The 21,002-nt window shown below is 38.6% G+C and overlaps 1 protein-coding gene across 3 annotated transcripts in view; it reads left to right on the top strand.

The window, feature by feature from the left end:
- Positions 1-11,815, top strand: part of zc3h7b (zinc finger CCCH-type containing 7B) — a 62,028-nt gene extending 50,213 nt beyond the window's left edge. For all 3 annotated transcript variants that reach the window (XM_062982894.1, XM_062982893.1, XM_062982892.1), the window contains 4 exons: positions 4,440-4,548; positions 5,563-5,693; positions 6,136-6,299; positions 7,596-11,815. In XM_062982894.1, the coding sequence (XP_062838964.1) occupies positions 4,440-4,548; positions 5,563-5,693; positions 6,136-6,299; positions 7,596-7,788 (597 nt within the window). In that variant the 3' untranslated portion in view covers positions 7,789-11,815. The remainder of the gene's footprint in view (positions 1-4,439; positions 4,549-5,562; positions 5,694-6,135; positions 6,300-7,595) is intronic.
- Positions 11,816-21,002: the final 9,187 nt, after the last annotated feature.

The raw sequence follows: 21,002 nt of genomic DNA, 5'->3' as shown, positions 1-21,002 counted from the left end.
ATATTTTTGTGATAGAACCAATTAGGAAATGACATAACCCCAAAACAAAAATCGTGCTACATAGTGTAATTATAAGGAAAGAGAAATTATGAATGGTTGCTTTGAATGGTATTTTACAGTTGCACATGATGTGGATGGGGAATGGATGGTCATCCTATATTCCAGTGGTTCCCAACCATTGGGCCTCCAGGTATTTTGGACTTCAACTCCCAGAAATCCCAGCCAGCTTACCAGCTGTTAGGACTGTGGGAGCTGAAGTCCAAAACACCTGGAGGCCCAAAGGTTGGGAACCACTGTTCTAGTCCTAAGATGTCTTTTCAGAACTGAAGAAAATGAATAATTTTTTTAATCCCCAAATGTCAGAATGTAAGCAGAGAGGAAGGAAATTAAACGTGGCAACACTAAATCTTGGGGAAAGTACATCCTCTTCAATTCTTCTCCTCCCTTTCAGTATTTGTGATCAGGTTAAAGTCTAGAAGTTTCTCAAAATAGCTTAAGTCCTTGATGATAAAACCAAAAATATTGAAACAGAATGACATGCATAAAACAGCAAACAGCATAACTGGCAAATAAAAGAGCTAAAACTATAAACCTGGAAGACCTAAAAAAATCAGAATGATTTCACTGGAAGCCAAAAAGATGTCCCAACTTAATCTCTGACTTACCTCCTTGGAGAGAGTCTCAAAGCCACAATGCTGCCATTGAAAAGGCCCGGTTTCCATTCTTTGTTCATCTCATTTTAAATGGCAGTGGGACCTTAAATAGGCCACCTGGATTATAATTCATAGACTACCACATATAGCGAAATCAAACCTTGCTCTTGAATGGAAGAGAGGATCTGGGTTGGAATAATTCGTAAGGTTGCAATTTCAAAACTATTTAGGACCTCACAGTTGAATTGTACTTGGAAATGGGCCAAAGTTTTTTCTGCTGTTTTAAATTTGATGAAATTTGTTCTATTTGTCCAGTGACAGACAACCTGCAGTGTCTGAACAGTCATCAAAGGTAGTCCCACATACAGTCTCTTGTTGTAATTTCTACTGTTGTAATTTCAGGACTGCTGACCGACAGGTTGGCTGTTCGAAACTGGAAAGAGCGGGTGAACTCCCTCTGTCAGCTCCAGCTCCCCCTGCGGAGACATGAGAGACGCTTCCCACAGGGATGATAAAACATCAAAACAACTGGGCGTCCCTTAAGCATCCTTGCCGATGGCCAATTCTCTCACACCAGAAGCAACTTGCAATTTCTCAAGTCGCTCCTGACACAATAATAATAATAATAATAATAATAATAATAATAATAATAATAACAACAACAACAACAACAACAACAACTTTATTCTTATACCCCGCCCCATCTCCCCAGAGGGACTCGGGGCAGCTTACATGGGGCCTTTCCCAGCACAACAATGTAACAACAACAAGACAATAAAACAAATATCCCAACAATAAAACATCAGCATCAATAAAACAGTCATAAAAATCAACATACAGAATAAAATGTTAAAAACAGGAGACTAATACACGGATCTGGGCCAAAGTGCAAAAAATTTCAAAATGGGGAGAGGTAGATCCACAGCTAAAATAGTCAATAAAGTGCATTATAATACTAGCAAAGCATCATCAATGGAGCTATTGTTGAATGGGCAAATAAATCGAACCTATAACGATTAATCATTGAAGGCCTTTTGGAAGAGCCAGGTTTTTAAGCTCTTCCAGAAGGAGAGGAGGGTAGGGGCCTGCCTGATCTCCCTGGGGAGCGAGTTCCAAAGCCGGGGGGCCACGACGGAGAAGGCCCTCTCTCTCGTCCCCACCAACCGCGACTGCGAGGGTGGTGGGAGCGAGAGAAGGGCCTCCCCCGACGAGCGAAGAGAACGTGCGGGTTCATAGGGGGAGATGTGGTCTCTAAGGTAGGTGGGTCCCAAACCGTTTAGGGCTTTGTAGGTGATAACCTGCACCTTGAATTGGGCCCGGAAAATAAATGGCAGCCAGTGGAGCTCCTTAAACAGAAGCGTTGAACGCGCCCTGTAATTCGCTCCAGTTAGGAGCCTGGCTGCCTAATTGTACTAAAATCAGAAGGATCCAGATTTTGGAATTGTTATATTTCTACTGCAATTTTCAGACACCCCCAATCATGAGAGTTGCCATTGAGAATAATAGTCAGATTCTGATGAGGGGTTGTAACTAGCCAACCAACTACAGCTAGTAAAAGCTGGGTATTCCACATATACCACTCTAGCTTCCAAAGCCATGTCTGGGTCTTTGGAAATTTCAAGTCTAATCCAGTCTAAATCAAGCTGAACAACATTTCCCAGATCAGATAAAGCACACACTAACAAATTCTCAGGCTTATCTGAATTGAGTTTCAGACTTTCATTGAGTCCATTGTTGATTGTAGGAAGTGATTCAGCATTTTTGCACCAGCATCTGAACGTAATGAAAACAAGTAATGGAGTTAATTATCTTCTGCTGTCTATATGATGGATGGGCTTGAAACATAGACCTGCTGCGCTAATGAGATATTTAGCCATATCAGTACAACTAAGTGATTGTTAAATATACCAAATAGCCACATCCAAAGGTTCTAAAACAATTATGCAAGATTCCTAAGGCTATTTTAAAGACTGCCCAAATTTGATGCCCCAGTAAGAATAATGTATTTATTCCTTTTCCTCCTCCAAAATTATAAATGATTTGTATGCATGCTTCTACAAATGAGGAACAAGCTGTGTTGGTGTATTCCAGGTGTGTACTAATCAATCCACTATAGATCAATTGATGATTGTCTTGAAATGGCAGCTTTACCAAGCAGCTTTTATGTGGTAAAACTGAAGGTCACTAGTGCACTGGATTCAAGCCATTGGCTTAGTTAAAGCTGGCTTTGCTGCAGCCTAAGCTGCTTATGAAATGACGGAACTGGACCTGGTTTTGACTTCATTTCCCAATCGGCAGATTGGTTTCCAGATTTGGTCTCTGAGCTTTGTCATGACTGGTAGTTCCCTCTTCTTTTACTTTAATTCGTAACAATAACATACTGATGTTGAGTATTTGTCTCTCAGTTTACGGGGACTGCCCTTATTTTAAGAGTATATCTCAATGTAGCTGTGGATGCTGGAATGCGCTTTCAGTTCATGGGCATTCATCCTCGCTTGAGTCTTTCTTTGGAGTTCCATGAGGACCCTGAGATCAAAAAAAAAAAATACCCCCCAGGGAATTGAACAACAAATATCTGTGGACCAGGATGAGATGAGATCGGGAAAAGAAGATAATACTTAGCTATGAGACTGGTTTGGTGCTGTAAGAAGAAGCAGTGAGGAAAATGCAATCAGGGGAGAAGAAATATACATTGTTTGATCCTATAGGAATCTTCTGAGACAAATCAGAAGAATCATACTGCGCCAAACCATAAGGGTACACAACTGGAGAAGAAGGAGAAGCAAATTCTGGAGACTAGATGGAGGAAGACAGCCTTGTGGAGCACATGACTTTACTTGTAGCAACATGCAAAGAAAATCAAATCTATTGAATTACTTGAGGGGCAAACATGTTGATGTTGTTGATAAGGGGAAGACTGGCAGGAAGGAGTCCAGGGAGCAGTGATCAGTGTAAGAAGACATATGTGTGGCTCACAGATACACTAATTTGTCACAGCTTATAGTCAAAACATCCTTCATTTGGAAGCCCCATCTCAATTGCCAGCCTGAAGGGAATACTGGAATTGGCAAAAAACACAGGAAGCAGTACATTGACTGACAGTGGGGATGACTAATACTGGCACTCTGTTTGCTCCCTTCTCTCATGCACTTTCTCACTGCTATCACTTACTCAGTGACTCCCTCCTCAAACATCTCAGTGGGTAAGGAAGTTTAAACTTTCTTTCCCTGTGTGTTGAGTTCTGATTGGTCTTCCCCACTCCCAGCACCAGTTGGGGGCTAAGAACAAAATTTAATGGAAAATATAGTATGACTCCTATGTACTGTCTTCCTCATCTGAACTACCTTTGACAAGCTAACTAAACAGCTGCTTTGTATTTTTATTTATGTAATTTTTGTGCCATCTTTCTCCTGAAGGAGGTCCAGGGCAGCTTCCAAAGACAGTAAATTAGAAAATAATTACATTTTGTAGCAGGGGTTGGTTGTAGTGGAGAAGACAATGCAACAGAATGACTCTTTCCCATGGTCTAGCATAGTCATCTTAAAATTGGTAAAATTTGATGATGATAGCTTTACTATGTTTGTAAATTCTCCTTTTACTGTGTGTGGCCAATGTACTGGAGTCAGTCTCCACTCTGTGTGATTCCAGACAGTGCATTAAATTTGGCAAGTTTGCTTATACAATTGTTTGATTTGAAACTTTGTTGACTGTTTCCACCCCTCACTCCTTATTTCACATAACAAGGCTTTCTAGAAAACTCATGTGTGTTTCACTCTCTCCTCGCAGCTATGTATTCATGCCCAAAATGGAAGAAAGTGTCAATATGTTGGAAACTGTTCCTTTGCCCATAGTCCTGAAGAGAGAGAGATGTGGACTTTCATGAAAGAAAATAAGAGTGAGTGGAAGATATGTGGGGGAGCTGGGATGACTACTCCTTCCCCTTCTGATTTCTGTCTCCGTACTCCATGCTTCATTTCTAGTGAAGCCAAAATAATGAAGATAGATACACTATGACCAAGTGTCGATGAGATGCCATTTCCCTGCAAGACATGGTTTGGAAACTGAGTGCCAACCTTGTTAAATGCATTTCTTTCTCCACTGCCCACTTTCCTGCTACCTCAGTTGCCTTCCCGCAACCCATGCTATAATAGCTTTGGGTCTACAATTTTAAGAATACAGTATCCAAGGGTGATGTGTTTCCGGACTTAGCAAGGATACATGAAATTATTATTATTTTCATCTCCCCACAGCTGACCACTTGGATGTAGGTTATCATAATGCCATGTGAATAAAGACATTTGGGAGTGTACTCGTTTTAAATAATTAATCCATTGTGTAGTTTTGACATTGTTATTTGTTTTAATTCAGGTAGCCATTTTGTGTCAGAAGGGATTAGGTGTGACAGATAGTGGGATAAATCCTGTTTAAAGGAGAGTAAATTCCTTTTGCTTCTTCATTTGATCAAAAGAAGTTAGATTGGCATCTGTGTGTCATGTCAGTCTTGTGTCATGTCAGTCTTGCCTCTCCTTTGAATCCTTCCTCTTTTTAGTACTTTATGAAAATGTATATTTCTGGCATTAAAGATTCTGAGTTATTATTTGGGGGGAAGGGAGAAGGGCCTCAAAATCTGCTTAGTACTCTTTTTGATCTGTGAATATCTTCTTTAAAGCATAAGTGCCTTTTACAGTTTTTTCAGATGGGATAGCCTAAAATTAGATAGCAGAGCTTTCATTCTTTCATAAAATCCCAGGTCCCATCTATGGTCATTCTGGATAAAATCTAGGAAAAGTCCCTGCCTGAAATGCCAGTCAGCAAAAACAGAACCAAACTATAAAGCTTCCTCTTTAGAGCAATTGCATTTGGAAGGAGAGAAGAAGCTTTAGCTAATCAGAGTGGTCTTTCCTTGCAGTTTTGGACATGCAGCAGACATATGACATGTGGCTGAAAAAGCACAACCCTGGAAAACCTGGTGAGGGGACAACTCTAACGTCACGGGAGGCAGAGAAGCAAATCCAGATGCCTACCGATTACGCTGATATGGTAAGATCTATTTTTTCCATCTTTCTCTTGCTAGGCTTTGCTCCTAATGCGCTCTGGAATTTCTAAAGACGTCTACTACTAAATCAAATACATGTGAGCAGCCAGCAGCCCTTGGAGACCGACCTTGCAGCCTGTCCCACACATCCAGGCCACCACTCAATTCCACTGCCAATATTGCCAGTATTGCCTCAGTTATGCTTGAGATGAGTAGAATGGAGAAAGGCAAGCACTTGGTCTGTCCTGGGTGAAACTAAAAGAAGCACTGACCCTGGTCTGCTCTCTCGGCCACGGTGTCACTTCTGGCCTTTTTGAATGCTTGTGTAGGGAAATGGCAGTGGGAGCTTTCCCTTCTCTGAGGAATGACAAAATATATATAAAGGCTTCACTGTCATAGGCTCTGTCATCTGAGGTACATTGTATTTACCTCTTCTCTGATGAATAGATGGGTTATCACTGTTGGCTTTGTGGAAAGAACAGCAACAGCAAGAAGCAATGGCAGCAGCACATCCAGTCAGAGAAGCATAAAGAAAAAGTCTTCACATCTGACAATGATTCCAGTTGCTGGAACTACCGTTTCCCAATGGGGGAATTTCGGCTATGTGACAGGTACAGGGCACAAAATCACACCCTCCCTGTTTTCATGTCCTGATTGCATATTTGAAGAGAGAACATGTGTGATAAATATATAGATCTGAACAAGTTAAAATGATTATTGGTAGTATTCTTCAATGAGTGAAGGATTCAAACTCAGATGTCCTCACTTGCAATCTGACATGCCCCTGCAAGTGTATGTGTAAAAGTTTAAGTATGTTTTACAGAGGCTTCAGGGCAGGGAGGCATGAAATAATGGTGTCATAGTTAAGAGAAATCACTGTCAGTTCAGTATTAATATTAGTACCTAACTAGCACCAATAGCCTTTTAGTCATAATAGTTTATTCTTACAAACTCTTCCTGCCTATTAATTTGGGTTTTTAAAAATTATTTGAGTGTTTGTTTAAAAATCGCTAGCTTCATGAGTTCACTGGGAAGTAAGGAATAGATGCCACTTTCTGTGGCATTGCCACAGTCCAATGGTGACTATCAATTTTAATTATCTCCTGATGTTTCGCCCACATCTATGGCAGGCATTCTCAAGTGTTGTGTGGTCTGTTAGAAACTAGGCAAGTGGGGTTTATATATCTGTGGAATGTTCACAGATATATAACATACTCTGTTTCCCCAAAAATAAGACATGACCTGAAAATAAGACCTAGTAGAGTTTTTGCTGAATTGCTAAATATAAGGCCTCCCCCAAAAGGAAGACCTAGCAAAGTTTTTGTTTGGAAGCATGCCCGCCAAACAGAACACTAAAGCATGCAGGATCGATAAATGTATATACCATAGATTGTTGCACATGGAAATAATGGTAGTTACAAGAAATTCTTGATAGGGTTCACAGTTTGTCTGGTTATGCTAGTTTACTACAGTAAGGTGTATAATAAATGTTCATTTTGCTTGTTCTACAATAAATGTGAATTCTTCTTCATGGAAAAAGAAGACATTCCCTGAAAATAAGACCTAGCACATCTCTGGGAGCAAAAATTTATATAAGATACTGTCTTATTTTTGGGGAAACATGGTATACTATATATTGTAATGTATTGCCACCATAGGTTAAAGTTGCCTTCATGGCAATGAACAGCAACATTGTTCCTATGCTGCTTATTTAGATCTGGTTTCTACATTTTGTAGGGTATGGTTCATTTCCACAATTGTCCAGATTGTTCAGTACAGATTGTTGCGCCCCTTTGTATTGGCTTTATAGATAGATTTCAGAAACAATTGAGGGAAATAGAAAGATGGTGTGTTAGACCTTGTTAAAAATGCTTCTGTCTCCTGAGCGATGTGTTGTTGTTCTGCAGATTCCAGAAGACAAAATCCTGCCCCGAAGGGGAGAAATGTTGTTTTGCTCATGGCCAGGATGAATTGACGGAGTGGTTGGATCGGAGGGAAGTCATGAAGCACAAACTGGCCAAGGCCCGCAAGGATATGCTGCTGTGCCCCAGAGATGATGACTTTGGCAAATACAACTTCCTATTACGAGAAAACATTTAGTATCAAAGGGAGTTTGGGCTGGAAACTAGCAAATTTTCAGAACTGGAAATGGAATGGGAAGAATCTGGGCAGTGGCAAAGAGACCAGTATTTGTTCCATGAAGCTGTCATTGAGTGTTAGATAATCAAGATGATTTACTGATGCTGGATGCAATTATGAATTGAATCATCATAGCCAATGAAAATAATGTTACTAGAATTCTGTTTTCTAACTCTTTTCTCTTTCTAAAACCATTGTTTTTCATTTTACCACCAACCTTTTTTCTTTGAAAAAAGGTAGAGTTTTCAGTTGATACATAAGAAAGAGCCTTGCATTTTTATTCCCTACAATTTTATTTTATTTTTACTTTGAGCTGCCTTGTTTTGTTGGGATATTACTGGGTCATGGGAAGCAAATATAGAAGAAGAGTGGAGAAGAAAGAAGTTATGAGGCTTTGCTTAGTATTGGTGTCATACAGAAATCCCTACCAGTGTCTCTAGGTAATCTCTACAAAGAATAACAAAACAGTTATTTAAAAGATAAATGAAAAGATGTTCCCAGTTCAACCTGTTTTAAAGTACTGAGATAACTCCAGTTGTTTCTGCTGCTGGAGATAAAGGATTTCCTCTTATTCACATGATACTTTATCTCCTGCTTGGGTCATCCAAAAATCCATATCTGGTGAGGAGACCAGTGTGAATTCCTAATCTGCTTTATGCTGGAGGAAGTAATCAGTCTGTTGTTTTGGGGGACAGGAGATTTTTTTTTTCATAAAACAGGTTGTCCCAAAACCAAATTGGTTGCATACTATTAAATTGGACTTTATACCTACATGCTAAGCATAGCTCTGATAGTTCAGCAGTTGGATTTTGCTTTTCAATAGAGACAATTTGAAACTGAAAAGCTCTTAACATTAGGTTCTTTGTAACATCTGGGATTGGAATAAAACGTCTATTCAATTACAAAAGTTTGTCAATACCATCTTTGTTGGTGCCCTTTGTATTGGATGCAGATGTTTACCAGCAAAGGCTAAGAACCAAAAATGAGTGTGAAAACGGGCAGAAATCATTTAAATAAATTAATCTCAATTTGGGTTTGAAAGTGTCCTTTTAGAAAATAGTATATTATAAGTCTGACTAGATCAGTTACTAAGGTTTAGGACCTTCTTTTGCCATGTAGTGATTTGGCACCAATCGAGCAGGGAAAAACATTAAATCTATCCAGGAAAAAACATGTTTTAAAAACCTGTCTCTCTAAACTAAGGTTGCAAAGAAGGTGGCAAGGAGCCTTCCTTACGGCTAAATGCTTGTTTTCCAATTTTTTTTTTAAAAAAATTATTGTCCAAGAATAGTCTTCAGCAGAACATCTGTTTTTCTGTTCACTGTCTTAACAGAGGAAGAAGATATTTTATATATCAGTAATATTTAATATATCTCTAAAATGAACTTTCAGAGGCTATAATCCAGAGCATATTTTCTGGGAGTTAAATTCTGTTGGACTGACTTCTGTGTAAGCATGTTCAGGATCAAGCTGTAAAGTATACAAAAAAACCCTTAAAACTTAACAAAAAATGGGAATATCCACCCATTAAATGATTCTAAGAAGAAGAAGAAAGTACTGTCATGCTGTGACACTTGAGAAGATATGATTAATGGCTACATCTTAAGCTTTAATATGGGAGAAGGTTATCCATATTGTGCAGGACTTATTTTTTTATATACTAAAATGTACATCATTCATAGTTGACTAAATGGGTGTTTGCCTTGAGGTCTCAGACTATATAGATGCACAGATAAATATGTAGTATTGCAATAGTTCTGTGTTTCCCAAGGCAGAGTGTGGCAATATGTGATCTGAATGCAAAGGTTTAATAGGAAGGTGAGATCTATCTCTGCAGAATCAGCACTCTCCATTATACCCTCCACTTTCCTATCTTTTCCAGCCAAGTGTTGCTTTGAATTTTATACTGAAATAATTTTGAATCAAGATGAAACTCCATATATTAAAAAAACATAAGTAATGATAATAAAGGAATATGTTATTATATAGAAGCATATCAGTAGGTTAAAGATCTCTGAAGTTCCTTTTTCTGTCCTTGCTTCCTGATGATCAGATATTCTTTCACTGTCTGACAGCCGTACCTATTAATGCATTGTTATCTATTATGTAAGGAGAAACTACTTTAGATTTATTTTTATGATTTAAAAAAAGCCCTAATTTTTTTCTCTGTAGAGCAGATGCTTTTTGCCATCTTTGGAGGGAAGGGCATAATAAGATATGTACGGGGTGCCTGTGAACAGTGGTCATATATGTATCTTGCTCATCAATGGAATACACCCATTTTGGTGCAAGATATTATTATATATTCCTCCAATTGTTTTATTGTTAAGGAATTTTAAATGAAACCTTTCCAATGTTATATCCTTTCCATTGACCTAGATTATTTTTTTTTAAGGGAGTAGATATATTGTCTCCTGTCTTGGCAGTTAAATAGTCTTAATTTGTGTGGGACTGGATTAAGCGAAGCAATTTAATAAGCTGAATGACCCCTTCTTCCCCATGCACAGACCCTTTTGAGTTGTAGCTTTTGCCTGCTTGACTGTTATGATCAATAATGTTCTCAACCTGCTGGTGCTATTTCTCTAAATATTTGTCAGAGTAGATTGACCAGCTTTCCGTGGTTGAAGTGATGGCAGATTGTAGCAGGTAGAAGATGAAAAACAAAGAAATTGACACTTAAATCTGTTACAGTACCTGCTGAATCTAGAAATATAACTACAAGTGCTTGCTCTGCCATAATTATGAGATATGATTTAGATTTATTTAGATTATTGGGTGGGGCAAATTTTCCTTACCTCTTTAATTCAGTAATAAACAAATTGCTTTGCAGCCTCTTTTGAACCAGTCAGTACTAGTTTAGTTAAGAGAGAAAAGAGGATGTGACTTAAAGAGGCAGAGCAGGGGGTTGTGGGTCACTTATTCCTGGATATTGCAGTGAAAATCAATTTTTTTGTTTCTTCCTTGATATGATAACCTGATACGTGGTGTTGCAGTATTTTGTCACCAGATTTGTTCTAGTGTGTATATATGTAACCCCCTCATAAAACATATATACACAGGTATTAAATATATCGCTCTATATAATATTATATATATGTATGTGGTATTGAAGGCATCTTTTTATTGAGGGTTAAGGAAAAGGACACTTGCTTTGAAATGAAGCATCTCTTGTTTGAATAAAGCCGATGTTAGGAGAGAGCTATTTCTTTTGGATTTAAAAAATGTTTTATTGGGGAATATATAAATTTGAGTGCTGAAGTCACCCTTTTGTGAAGACTTTAAGGTACAATCCATGGAAGTGGATGTGCTAAAGAAAATCTTCTGTTTAAGAAAAGAGGCCTTGCCAAGAAGCGAAGAATGCCTGGAATTTAATGTTCTGCCGTATCCATAGCACCCACAGTTTTGCAGTAATAAAGGAGGAAGCCCAATGCTCTAGAAACAGCATGTGGTTGGCTACAATAACCCATTTTGCAAAAAGAAGAGTTTTAAAAAGCAGGCACATCTGAAAATGATATGTAAAATTAGGTCACTGGTTGCATTTGTTAATAAATACAAACTGTGCTTCAAAAATATTAGCAGTGTCTTTATCTTCTTTACTGAAGATATTTGGAAAACAAAGGAAAAGGGACTTCACAAATAGCCATAAAGTCATGGGAAGAATATGACTGAATAGAATGCTACATTAACTAAGTTCCTTCAACCATGGTATCTTAGGAAATACAGTAATGAAGTATAGGCAGTGAAGGGAGATGCTCCATTTCAAGCTAGACTTGTAATAAGTCGAAGAGTCCTTCAAAATGTCTTTGTATTAATATATTTTAAGAATACCACGCTTTACTATTACAAAGAAATTCATAATGCCTTTCACAAGGTCTAGTAACCAAGATAATAACATAGATGTTCTAACAACTTTGCTGTTCTTAACAAGACAGATTTGCTTCTTTTAGCCTTTGTAATAGAAAATAAAAGTGTGCACTTTAAACCCTCACCATGTGCTTTGTGTATCTGTTATTCTTTAGGCAAATAGTATTAAAGTAGTGTTCTTCTCTGTCATACACACACACACACACACACACCAAGGAAGTCATGTAATTGGTACGAAACACAAACAACAAAACAGAGAAATGTCTGGATCGGCCACTTTGAATGACCTTGAATGTAAATGTTTCCAGCACCAGGTCTGTTACATGTGATATTGAATTTCATGCCTCTTGCATATTTGCACTTAGTCCTTCTGAACAAATGACTGCTAATCTTTCGTACCTCCATATATCAGAGTTACTTAGACATTGATTCAGGCATCTCCATTGTCTCTCACATATCAGTTGCTGAGGAGTATGTGTAGGGGGGCAAGCTATTTCCCTCATGTTTTGTTTGTGGGCTCCCCTTGGGAATCTAGGTGGCCACTTTGTGACCTGAATGCTGCAGTAGATAAGATTTCTGTCTGATTTAATTCAAGTTTTCTTGAGTTCTTATTGGCATGTAATTCTTCATATGATTGTTTGGAAGTATTTAAGATATAAGGTAAAGGTTTTGCCCTGACATTAAGTCTACTTGTGTCCAACTCTGGGGGGTGGTTCTCATCTCCATTCCTAAGCCAAAAAGTCGCCATTGTCCATAGACACCTCCAAGGTCATGTGGCTGGCATGACTGCATGGAGCGCCGCTACCTTCCCGCCAGACTGGTACCTAATTGATCTCACATTTGCATGTTTTTGAACTGTTAGGTTGGCAGAAGCTGGGGATAACAGCGAGAGCTCACCCCATTTCCATATTCGAACCGCTGACCTTTTGGTCAGCAAGTTCAGCAGCTCAGTGGTTTAACCCGCTGCGCCATCGGGGGCATCTTTAAATGCATCATTAAATGATTAAGCATGCTGATTTTATATGCATTATGATATTGGTTTTAACTCTGCAAGAAGAACTTATATATGACCATTGAAAAAGACAAAGGTTTTTTGGGGGGGAAGAAAAATAAGAAGGCCCACAGTATTGTATCTATAACTGCTTGAAATAAAATTGAGGGAGGGAGTCTACCAAACACGTGCATGTAAGTGCATATACATCATTAAGTTTGCTGCATGTGCCTTTATAGAAGTTATTTGTTCCAAGGGATAGGGGCGCATGCACTGAAAATCTATAATGCAGTGCTACTCAATATGATGATCTGAGGACATGCGCAAGTCCACCAATGAGTGATTGATAGATATTCGGCAGAAAGTTTCCAAGAAAGAAACTTTTCTAGCCAGTTACCACAAATATAGTATCAGCCGCTGAGACACTAGGTAAGAAATTGTTAGCCCTGAATGTCAAGATAGCATGAGAAACACAGCTATAATGTGACTTTGGATATATACAAGGTGTTTGAAAAAGAACTCCCTAGTTTTAATGTGTTGAAACTTAAAACTAGGGAGTTCTTTTTCAAACACCCTGTACTGTAAAAGTTATCCTTGCTAATTACAGTGTTGTAAGCACATGACTATAAAGAAATAGAATTTGAATCAGCTGTTTAGCTTTGGCTCATTCAAATGCTTGTCAGAAACTGGCTATATTTAAAGATGTCTGTACAGTGCAACTGAATGTACTTAACTGTATGTATGTATCAGTTTAACAAACTTTCTGGGTTTCTAGGTTTTTGTGGGAGGAAATGATCATCAAGTAAAGTGCTCAAGTAGATATCCATGTTTGTATATAGACATACTTGTGGCTGTGGAACATATGCTATAACACTGTAAATTGCTTTAATATTACAACATTGATCTGTTGGGTTCAAAGGCAGCTCAAAAAGTTTAATGCGAATATTAAAGGCAACAACATAAACAAATGGAATGTGCAAGATTTTTTTAAAAAAACAAACCCGCTGTTTTCCATTATCTAAAATCGAAACCAAGTCTCCCTCAATATTTCAAAAGAGACGTAAACTATTACTGTCCCCTAAGAAACAGTCTTGTCACAATCTGATATGTCTCTTGCCTTACATGTTCTGATTTTATATTTATTCTTCCACTTTATTATTTTGGCAGATATAAAATTATGATCGTGTGTTAATTTTCTATTCTAAAGATTGACGTTGCTAAAGGAAATGTACCCAAGAAAAACAAATATCCAGTTTTATATAGCAATGGGAATAGCTGAGCCTCCATTTATATAAAATTATCCCTCCACGTTTTCCAGGTGAGTTTAGCTTCTTCCTTTTTTCTTGCTGCAAATTATTCTATATATATAAAAGAATGATGGCATCAGGGCAGCGGACAAAACAACAAAACTACAGGCCCCCCAACCTTGAAATTTGACAACACAACCCATCATCCACGGCTCTAGGTTGATACAACAAAAAGAAAAGAAAAATAAAGTCCTAATTAGAGGGAAAGGAATAATTGTTTTTATCCAATTGCTGCCAGTTAGAGGGCTAAGCTCCGCCCACTTGGTCTCCTAGCAACCTACTCAGTCCAGAGGACAGGCACAGTTAGGCCTCAGGCCTATAAAATACAGATTATCTGATTTTAACTGGATTATATGGCAGTGTAGACTCAAGGCCCTTCCACATAGCTATATTACCCATTTAGAATCTTATATTATCTGCTTTGAACTGGATTATCTTGAGTCCACACTGCCAGATAATTCACTTCAGTGTGCATTTTATACAGCTGTGTAGAAGGGGCAGTTCTAGGCAGATAATATAAGATTACAGATATACAGTAGAGTCTCACTAATCCAACATAAACAGTGTCCTCTATCCTCACCACTTTCACAGTACACAAACAACCAAATGCATACTAAACATAAAGACAATCATACAACAGACATTCAATACCACCACTACCTCAACAATTTCTCACCAACACCACCAGACAACGCCACAGTAACGCGTGGCCGGGCACAGCTAGTTAGTACTATATTATCATTAATGCCATTTTGGGTGGCCCTCCAGATGTTGTGGAGCTACAACACTCAGATTTCCACTCCATTGGCAATGATAGCTCAGGTTTCTAGAAACTGAAGTCCAAGAACATTTTAAATCTTGCCAGATTTCAACACCAACTGCGCTATGGCATGTTATTGCTTATTACTAGGCCTCTTAGTTACAGAGCTGACAACAGACTTTGAGCTTGGCATATAGATAAATATTTGATCACAGGTGTGCAGGTATCTTGCCATCCTTAAAATAATAGAAAGGCCTTCACTGGATCTTTTGGAGCCCTCAACCAAGAATCTTCCCTTCTCTTTCTGATTTGCATTACCCCTCAAGGAATGGGTGCGTGCCAACTAAGATATGGCAGAGCCAGCCACTGCATAAGCCTTCAGGAGTTTCAGCCCCTTTCCTTAAAATAGCTGGCTTCAGCTTGGAAGCAGAGCTAATGAGGCTGGGCACTCCTATATGTGTGAAAGGGGATGGGTGGGCGGCAGGTAATTTGGTTACTAACGCAAGGCAGTGATCTGAAAAGGTGAGGCCTCCAGTCTTGTGGGAGGGAATAGTGTGGAAGATGCCAGGGAAGAGCTGAGGCTTGTTAAAATCGCTTCTGGGTGAACTGGTTATGTGTGAAACGTGACTGGGGGATGGGATGGCAGAGTAAACCAAGCTAACACCATCAACGTTTCCAAGAAGGGACTATAACAATACTACAACCAGGCTTGACTTTAATATCTGATTCAAATGTAGTATTTATTTATTTATGACATTTATATCCTGCCCTTCTCACCCAAAAGGGGACTCAGGGCAGCTTATATGAGTGGCATTATTCTATGTCCGAATAACAACAACAATTAAAAGCAATTAAACAACAATTTAAAACAACATACATAAACATTTGACAACTATTGTGCATAGATTCAAAGCCAGATAGCCAGATAATCATACTCATCAATCCAAAGCCGGTAGTCTGTGCCCCAAGTTTTTTTGGTATGTTTTACGGCATAAAACTGCTTATTACAGTAGAGTCCCGCTTATCCAACGTAAACGGGCCGACAGAACGTTGGATAAGCGAATATGTTGGATAATAAGGAGAGATTAAGGAAAAGCCTATTAAACATTAAATTAGTTTATGATTTTACAAATTAAGCACCAAAACATTATGTTATACAACAAATTTGACAGAAAAAGTCATTCAATATGCAGTAATACTATGTAGTAATTACTGTATTTACGAATTTAGCACCTAAATATCAGGATTTATTGAAAACATTGACTACAAAAATGCGTTGGATAATCCAGAACGTTGGATAAGCGAGTGTTGGATAAGTGAGACTCTACTGTATAATTGGCCCTCTGTGTCCATAAATTTCTACATCCATGGATATAACCAACCATGGCTCAAAAAATTTTGGTGCGGAAATCTCAATGCGCACAACAAGGTGATGCTCAGAGAAATTTGAACTCTAGAAAGCATTGTGCAAATGCCAGCTTTTAATTGTAGTTACCGTTATTGTCTGCATCTAAAGGAGAATGGGTGGTGCACATACCATGGTGTTAAGTCATGAGAACACCTAACAAGACACAACATACTAGCCTGTTCTTTGAATGAAATTGCTAACCTGCTAGTTGCTTCACTACTGCAGCAGCCCATAAGCCTTTCTTCCAAGATTATACACTGAGAAAGTGCACATTACGATCAAGATTATGGAAATCAACTGTCAAAAGAGCTGCATCCCCAGTCACCCACACGCAAACTGCATAGTCATTTTGATTGCTGCCCAAACACCTTAGGAGGTGGGGGCAATTTTGCCATGTTTTAACACTTTGTAGTCAGAGCAGAGGTCTTTTCTTCCAATGGAAAGTGACCCCAAAGTACTCTAGGAAAAATAGGGACCAATGCTATGCCTGTGTTAGATGTTTCCTCAAGATATCGCTAGTCCTGTGATCAATACTTTATGACATGAGGCTGAGAAAAGAGTCATTATGTTAGGATAAAAGCACCTTTCAGTGGGGTTTACTGCACTGAGTTTTATCTCAACAACATGCCAGCATTGCACAACTGCAGCAAGATATGAAAGTGATTATTCCAATAAAGTATGCTTCCATTTACTTAATGGGATTGCAAACAGACAACAGGCAGATGTGATAAAGTCCTAAAATTATATCCTTGAACAGATAAATATTACTAATGACTGATTCACCTGATAGCATGATGAGCACTCACCATGATATATTCTGGGAAGCCATTCCCTGTGGTTATGAACTACAGGTATACCTCATTTGATTAAGCAGTTATGTTTCTAGACATAATTTCTTTAACGGAAAATATAGGACCAGAGGGAGATATACCGTAAAATTTAATTAACAGGGATGTCACCCCCTTCAGTATCAATAACAATATATTGACCATTCATGAGGTGAGACTTTAGTAGAATGCAGCCAAATCCAAGAGGAGCAGACCCAACAGATGACCAGACTTTCCCTATAGAGCAGTGGTTCTCAACCTGTGGGTCCCCAGCTGTTGTGGCCTACAACTCCCAGAAATCCCAGCCAGTTTACCAGCTGCTAGGATTTCCAGGAGTTGAAAGCCAAAATATCTGGGGACCAAGTGGTTGAGAACCACTGCTATATATTGATATTGTGCCCTCAATCTATATATATAAAAGAGTGATGGCATCAGGGCAGTGGACAAAACAACAAAACTACAGGCCCCCCAACCTCGAAATTTGACAACACAACCCATCATCCATGCCTCTAGGTTGATACAACAAAAAGAAAAGAAAAATAAAGTCCTAATTAGAGGGAGAGCAATAATTGTTTTTATCCAATTGCTGCCAGTTTAGAGGGCTACTCTCTGCCCACTTGGTTGCCTAGCAACCAAGGGACAGCCAGGTTTCAGTTAGGGGACAGGAAAATTTAGGCCTCACTTACTCTTCTTCCACAGATTATCTAATTTGCACTGGATTATATGGCAGTGTAGCCTCAAGGCCCTTCCACACAGCTATATAACCCATTTATAATCTTATATTATCTGCTTTGCACTGGATTATCTTGACTCCACACTGCCATATAATCCACTTCAGTGTGCATTTTATACAACTGTGAAGAAGGGGCCTCATATAATCCAGTTCTAAGCAGATAATATAAAATGATCAATATACAGTAGACTCTCACTTATCCAACATAAACAGGCCGGCAGGATAAGTAAATATATTGGATAATAAGAAGGGATTCAGGAAAAGCTGATTAAACATCAAATTAGGTTATCGTTATACAAATTAAGCACCAAAACATCATATTATACAACAAATTTGATAGAAAAGGTAGTTCCATGCACAGTAATGCTATGTAGTAATTACAGTAGAGTCTCACTTATCCAACACTCGCTTATCCAACGTTCTGGATTATCCAACGCATTTTTGTAGTCAATGTTTTCAATATATCGTGATATTTTGGTGCTAAATTCATAAATACAGTAATTACTACATAGCATTACTGCGTATTGAACTACTTTTTCTGCCAAATTTGTTGTCTAACATGATGTTTTGGTGTTTCATTTGTAAAATCATAACTTAATTTGATATTTAATAGGCTTTTCCTTAACGCCTCCTTATTATCCAACATATTCGGTTATCCAACATTTTGCCAGCCCACTTATGTTGGATAAGTGAGACTCTACTGTACTGTATTTACAAATTTACCAGTAAAATATCACAATGAATTTGAAACACTGACTACAAAAACATTGATTATGAAAAGGCAGACTGTGTTGGATAATCCAGAACATTGTATAAGCGAATGTTGGATAAGTGAGATTCTACTTTGATATGAAATAATTTCTAGGATAGAATAATGCAGAACAATATAATCTCTAAAACCAGGACAGTAATAAAGAAATAAAGAAAGTAAATAAAGCAAGAAAATTGGAAATTCCACAAAGGAAACAATCAGGGCCAGCTAACACCTCCCAAGAAAGGATTTTTCGAGAAAGGAAGCTGAGAAGGGAGTGAAGGAGTGTGTATTACCAAAGTCATTATTATTACTATCATTACTATCCTTACTATTATTATTATTATTATTATTATTATTATTATTATTATTATTGTGTTGCGGTCAACCGTGAAAATGAATACAATCTGGCTCCAAGTATTCAAAAACACTAAAATCAGAATAAAAATTAATGTGGTATAATAAAACAGAACAATACAATCTCTAAAATCAGAACACTAAATAAAGAACAACACTCTGAAAATAGGGGAATTCCACACAGAAAACAATCAGGGCCAGCTAACACCTCCCAACAAAGGATTCCCATCATCAAAGTCTGGCCAATCCTCTGTTTTCTCAGGGCCACAGACAGTAGAAGCATATAAAATATCGCAAACAACACCACTCTGAAAACAAGGTAATTCCAGACAGGAAACAATCAGGGCCAGCTAACACCTCCCAACAAAAAAATCACTCAGGGAGGAAACAGCCAGGCTTTAAATCTGCAAGGCCATTACATCCTAATCATTTTTCCTAATTGCAGCATTCATACTTGCCTCCAACAGACAAAAAAAAAAACAATCAGAAATATTGTATATTCACAACCTTTAGGAAATAATGTCCCCTGATGGCACAGCATGTTAAAGCGCTGAGCTGCTGAACTTCTGGACCGAAAGGCCGCAGGTTTGAATTGGGGGAACTGACAGAGCCCCCACTGTTAGCCCCAGCTTCTGCCAACCCAGAAGTTCAAAAACATGTAAATGTGAGTGCATCAATAGGTACTGCTCCGGTGGGAAGGTAACGCCGCTCCATGCAGTCATCCCACATGACCTTGGAGGAGTCTACGGACAACGCCGGCTCTTCGGCTTAGAAATGGAGATGAGCACCAACCCCTAGAATCAGACACGACTGGACTTAACGTCAGGGGAAAACGTTTACCCTTTACCTTAACTACCACCAATTCCTCAATACTTTATTTCCCATACCACAGACTTCGCCACAGCAACGCGTGGCCGGGCACAGCTAGTGTTATATATAGATATAGATACAAAAGAAGTCATGAATATTTGCACAGCGGTGGAACCTCACCTGGCCACTTCAGGGCCAATGGAGACACCTGAGTTGGTGATTCAATCCCTGTACCATCCGGCCCAAAATGGTCTGACTCTTGGCCTCCATGGCAGAGGATGATGTTGAACAAATTGACAAGCATTATGGTAACTTAAAATTCCAGTTGAGTTCAGGTAGGCAAAGAAAAGAAACAGGCAAAACTACCAAAGGGGTGGAAATAAAGCAAATACAAGCAGTCTCCAAATTACGAGCAAGATGGTGTAGTTTTGTTGGTTTTATCTATCTATCTATCTATCTATCTATCTATCTATCTATCTATCTATCTATCTATCTTTTATTTATTTGTTTGTTTGTTTGTTTGTTTGTTTGTTTGCAGTATTAATATTCCACCCTTCTCACCCTGAAGGGAACTCAGGGCAGATCACAGAGCACATATATGGCAAACATTCAGTGCTGATTATAACAGTGACAAGACAGACAGCAGATATATTTTTCTGATCAAATGCCAAGCCTAAATACCTTCCCACTTTAATGTGGTTCCTATTTGTCTACTCACAATTGTTTTTGAACTGCTAGATAGCTAAAAATCAGGAGCTCACCCTGACCTGGGCTTCGAACTCTTAGCCTTCTGGTTGACAAGATTTATTGCAGTTTGGTGATTAATCTGCTCTGCTAATGCTGAATTTGTTTGTAAGTCGGAACAGGTACATTTTTCAGTGTAACTCCAGCCAAATATATTGGCTTTGGATAGCATAGGGAAGGATTAACACACCTGTGGTGTTTGTTTTGCTGTCTGGGTGCTGTTCAGAAGATTTCCCCTCACTTTCTGTCACTGTGATGATTGACTTCTTGTTGAAACAAGGTGATAAGGCTTCACCTTTTCCACATGATAACTCTTCCAGGAGTGAATTTTACTTCTGAGAGGTACATTTCTTTCACTTCCTGTTGTCTCAGCCCCGTTCTGTGTCTTATTGCAATGTTAAATATACGGTGACTGAAGGATATTTTAATTTAATGGGGCCAAATGGGGGAGGGAGCCTTAACCTCATTTTGCCTGCTGTGTAGATATTATACATTATTACAAACTGAATACAAACCACTGGTATAATGTGGCTACTGTAAAAGGCCAATGCCATTTTAAGCTATAGAAGCATAACACTATGTAACCCGCTTTTTGTTCCTGAGTTATAAATGTCATTTCCTTA

The sequence above is a fragment of the Anolis carolinensis genome, chromosome 5, assembly GCF_035594765.1.
Source record: "Anolis carolinensis isolate JA03-04 chromosome 5, rAnoCar3.1.pri, whole genome shotgun sequence".
Classification (NCBI taxonomy): domain Eukaryota; kingdom Metazoa; phylum Chordata; class Lepidosauria; order Squamata; family Dactyloidae; genus Anolis; species Anolis carolinensis.
This window is presented reverse-complemented; position numbering and strand designations above follow the sequence as displayed.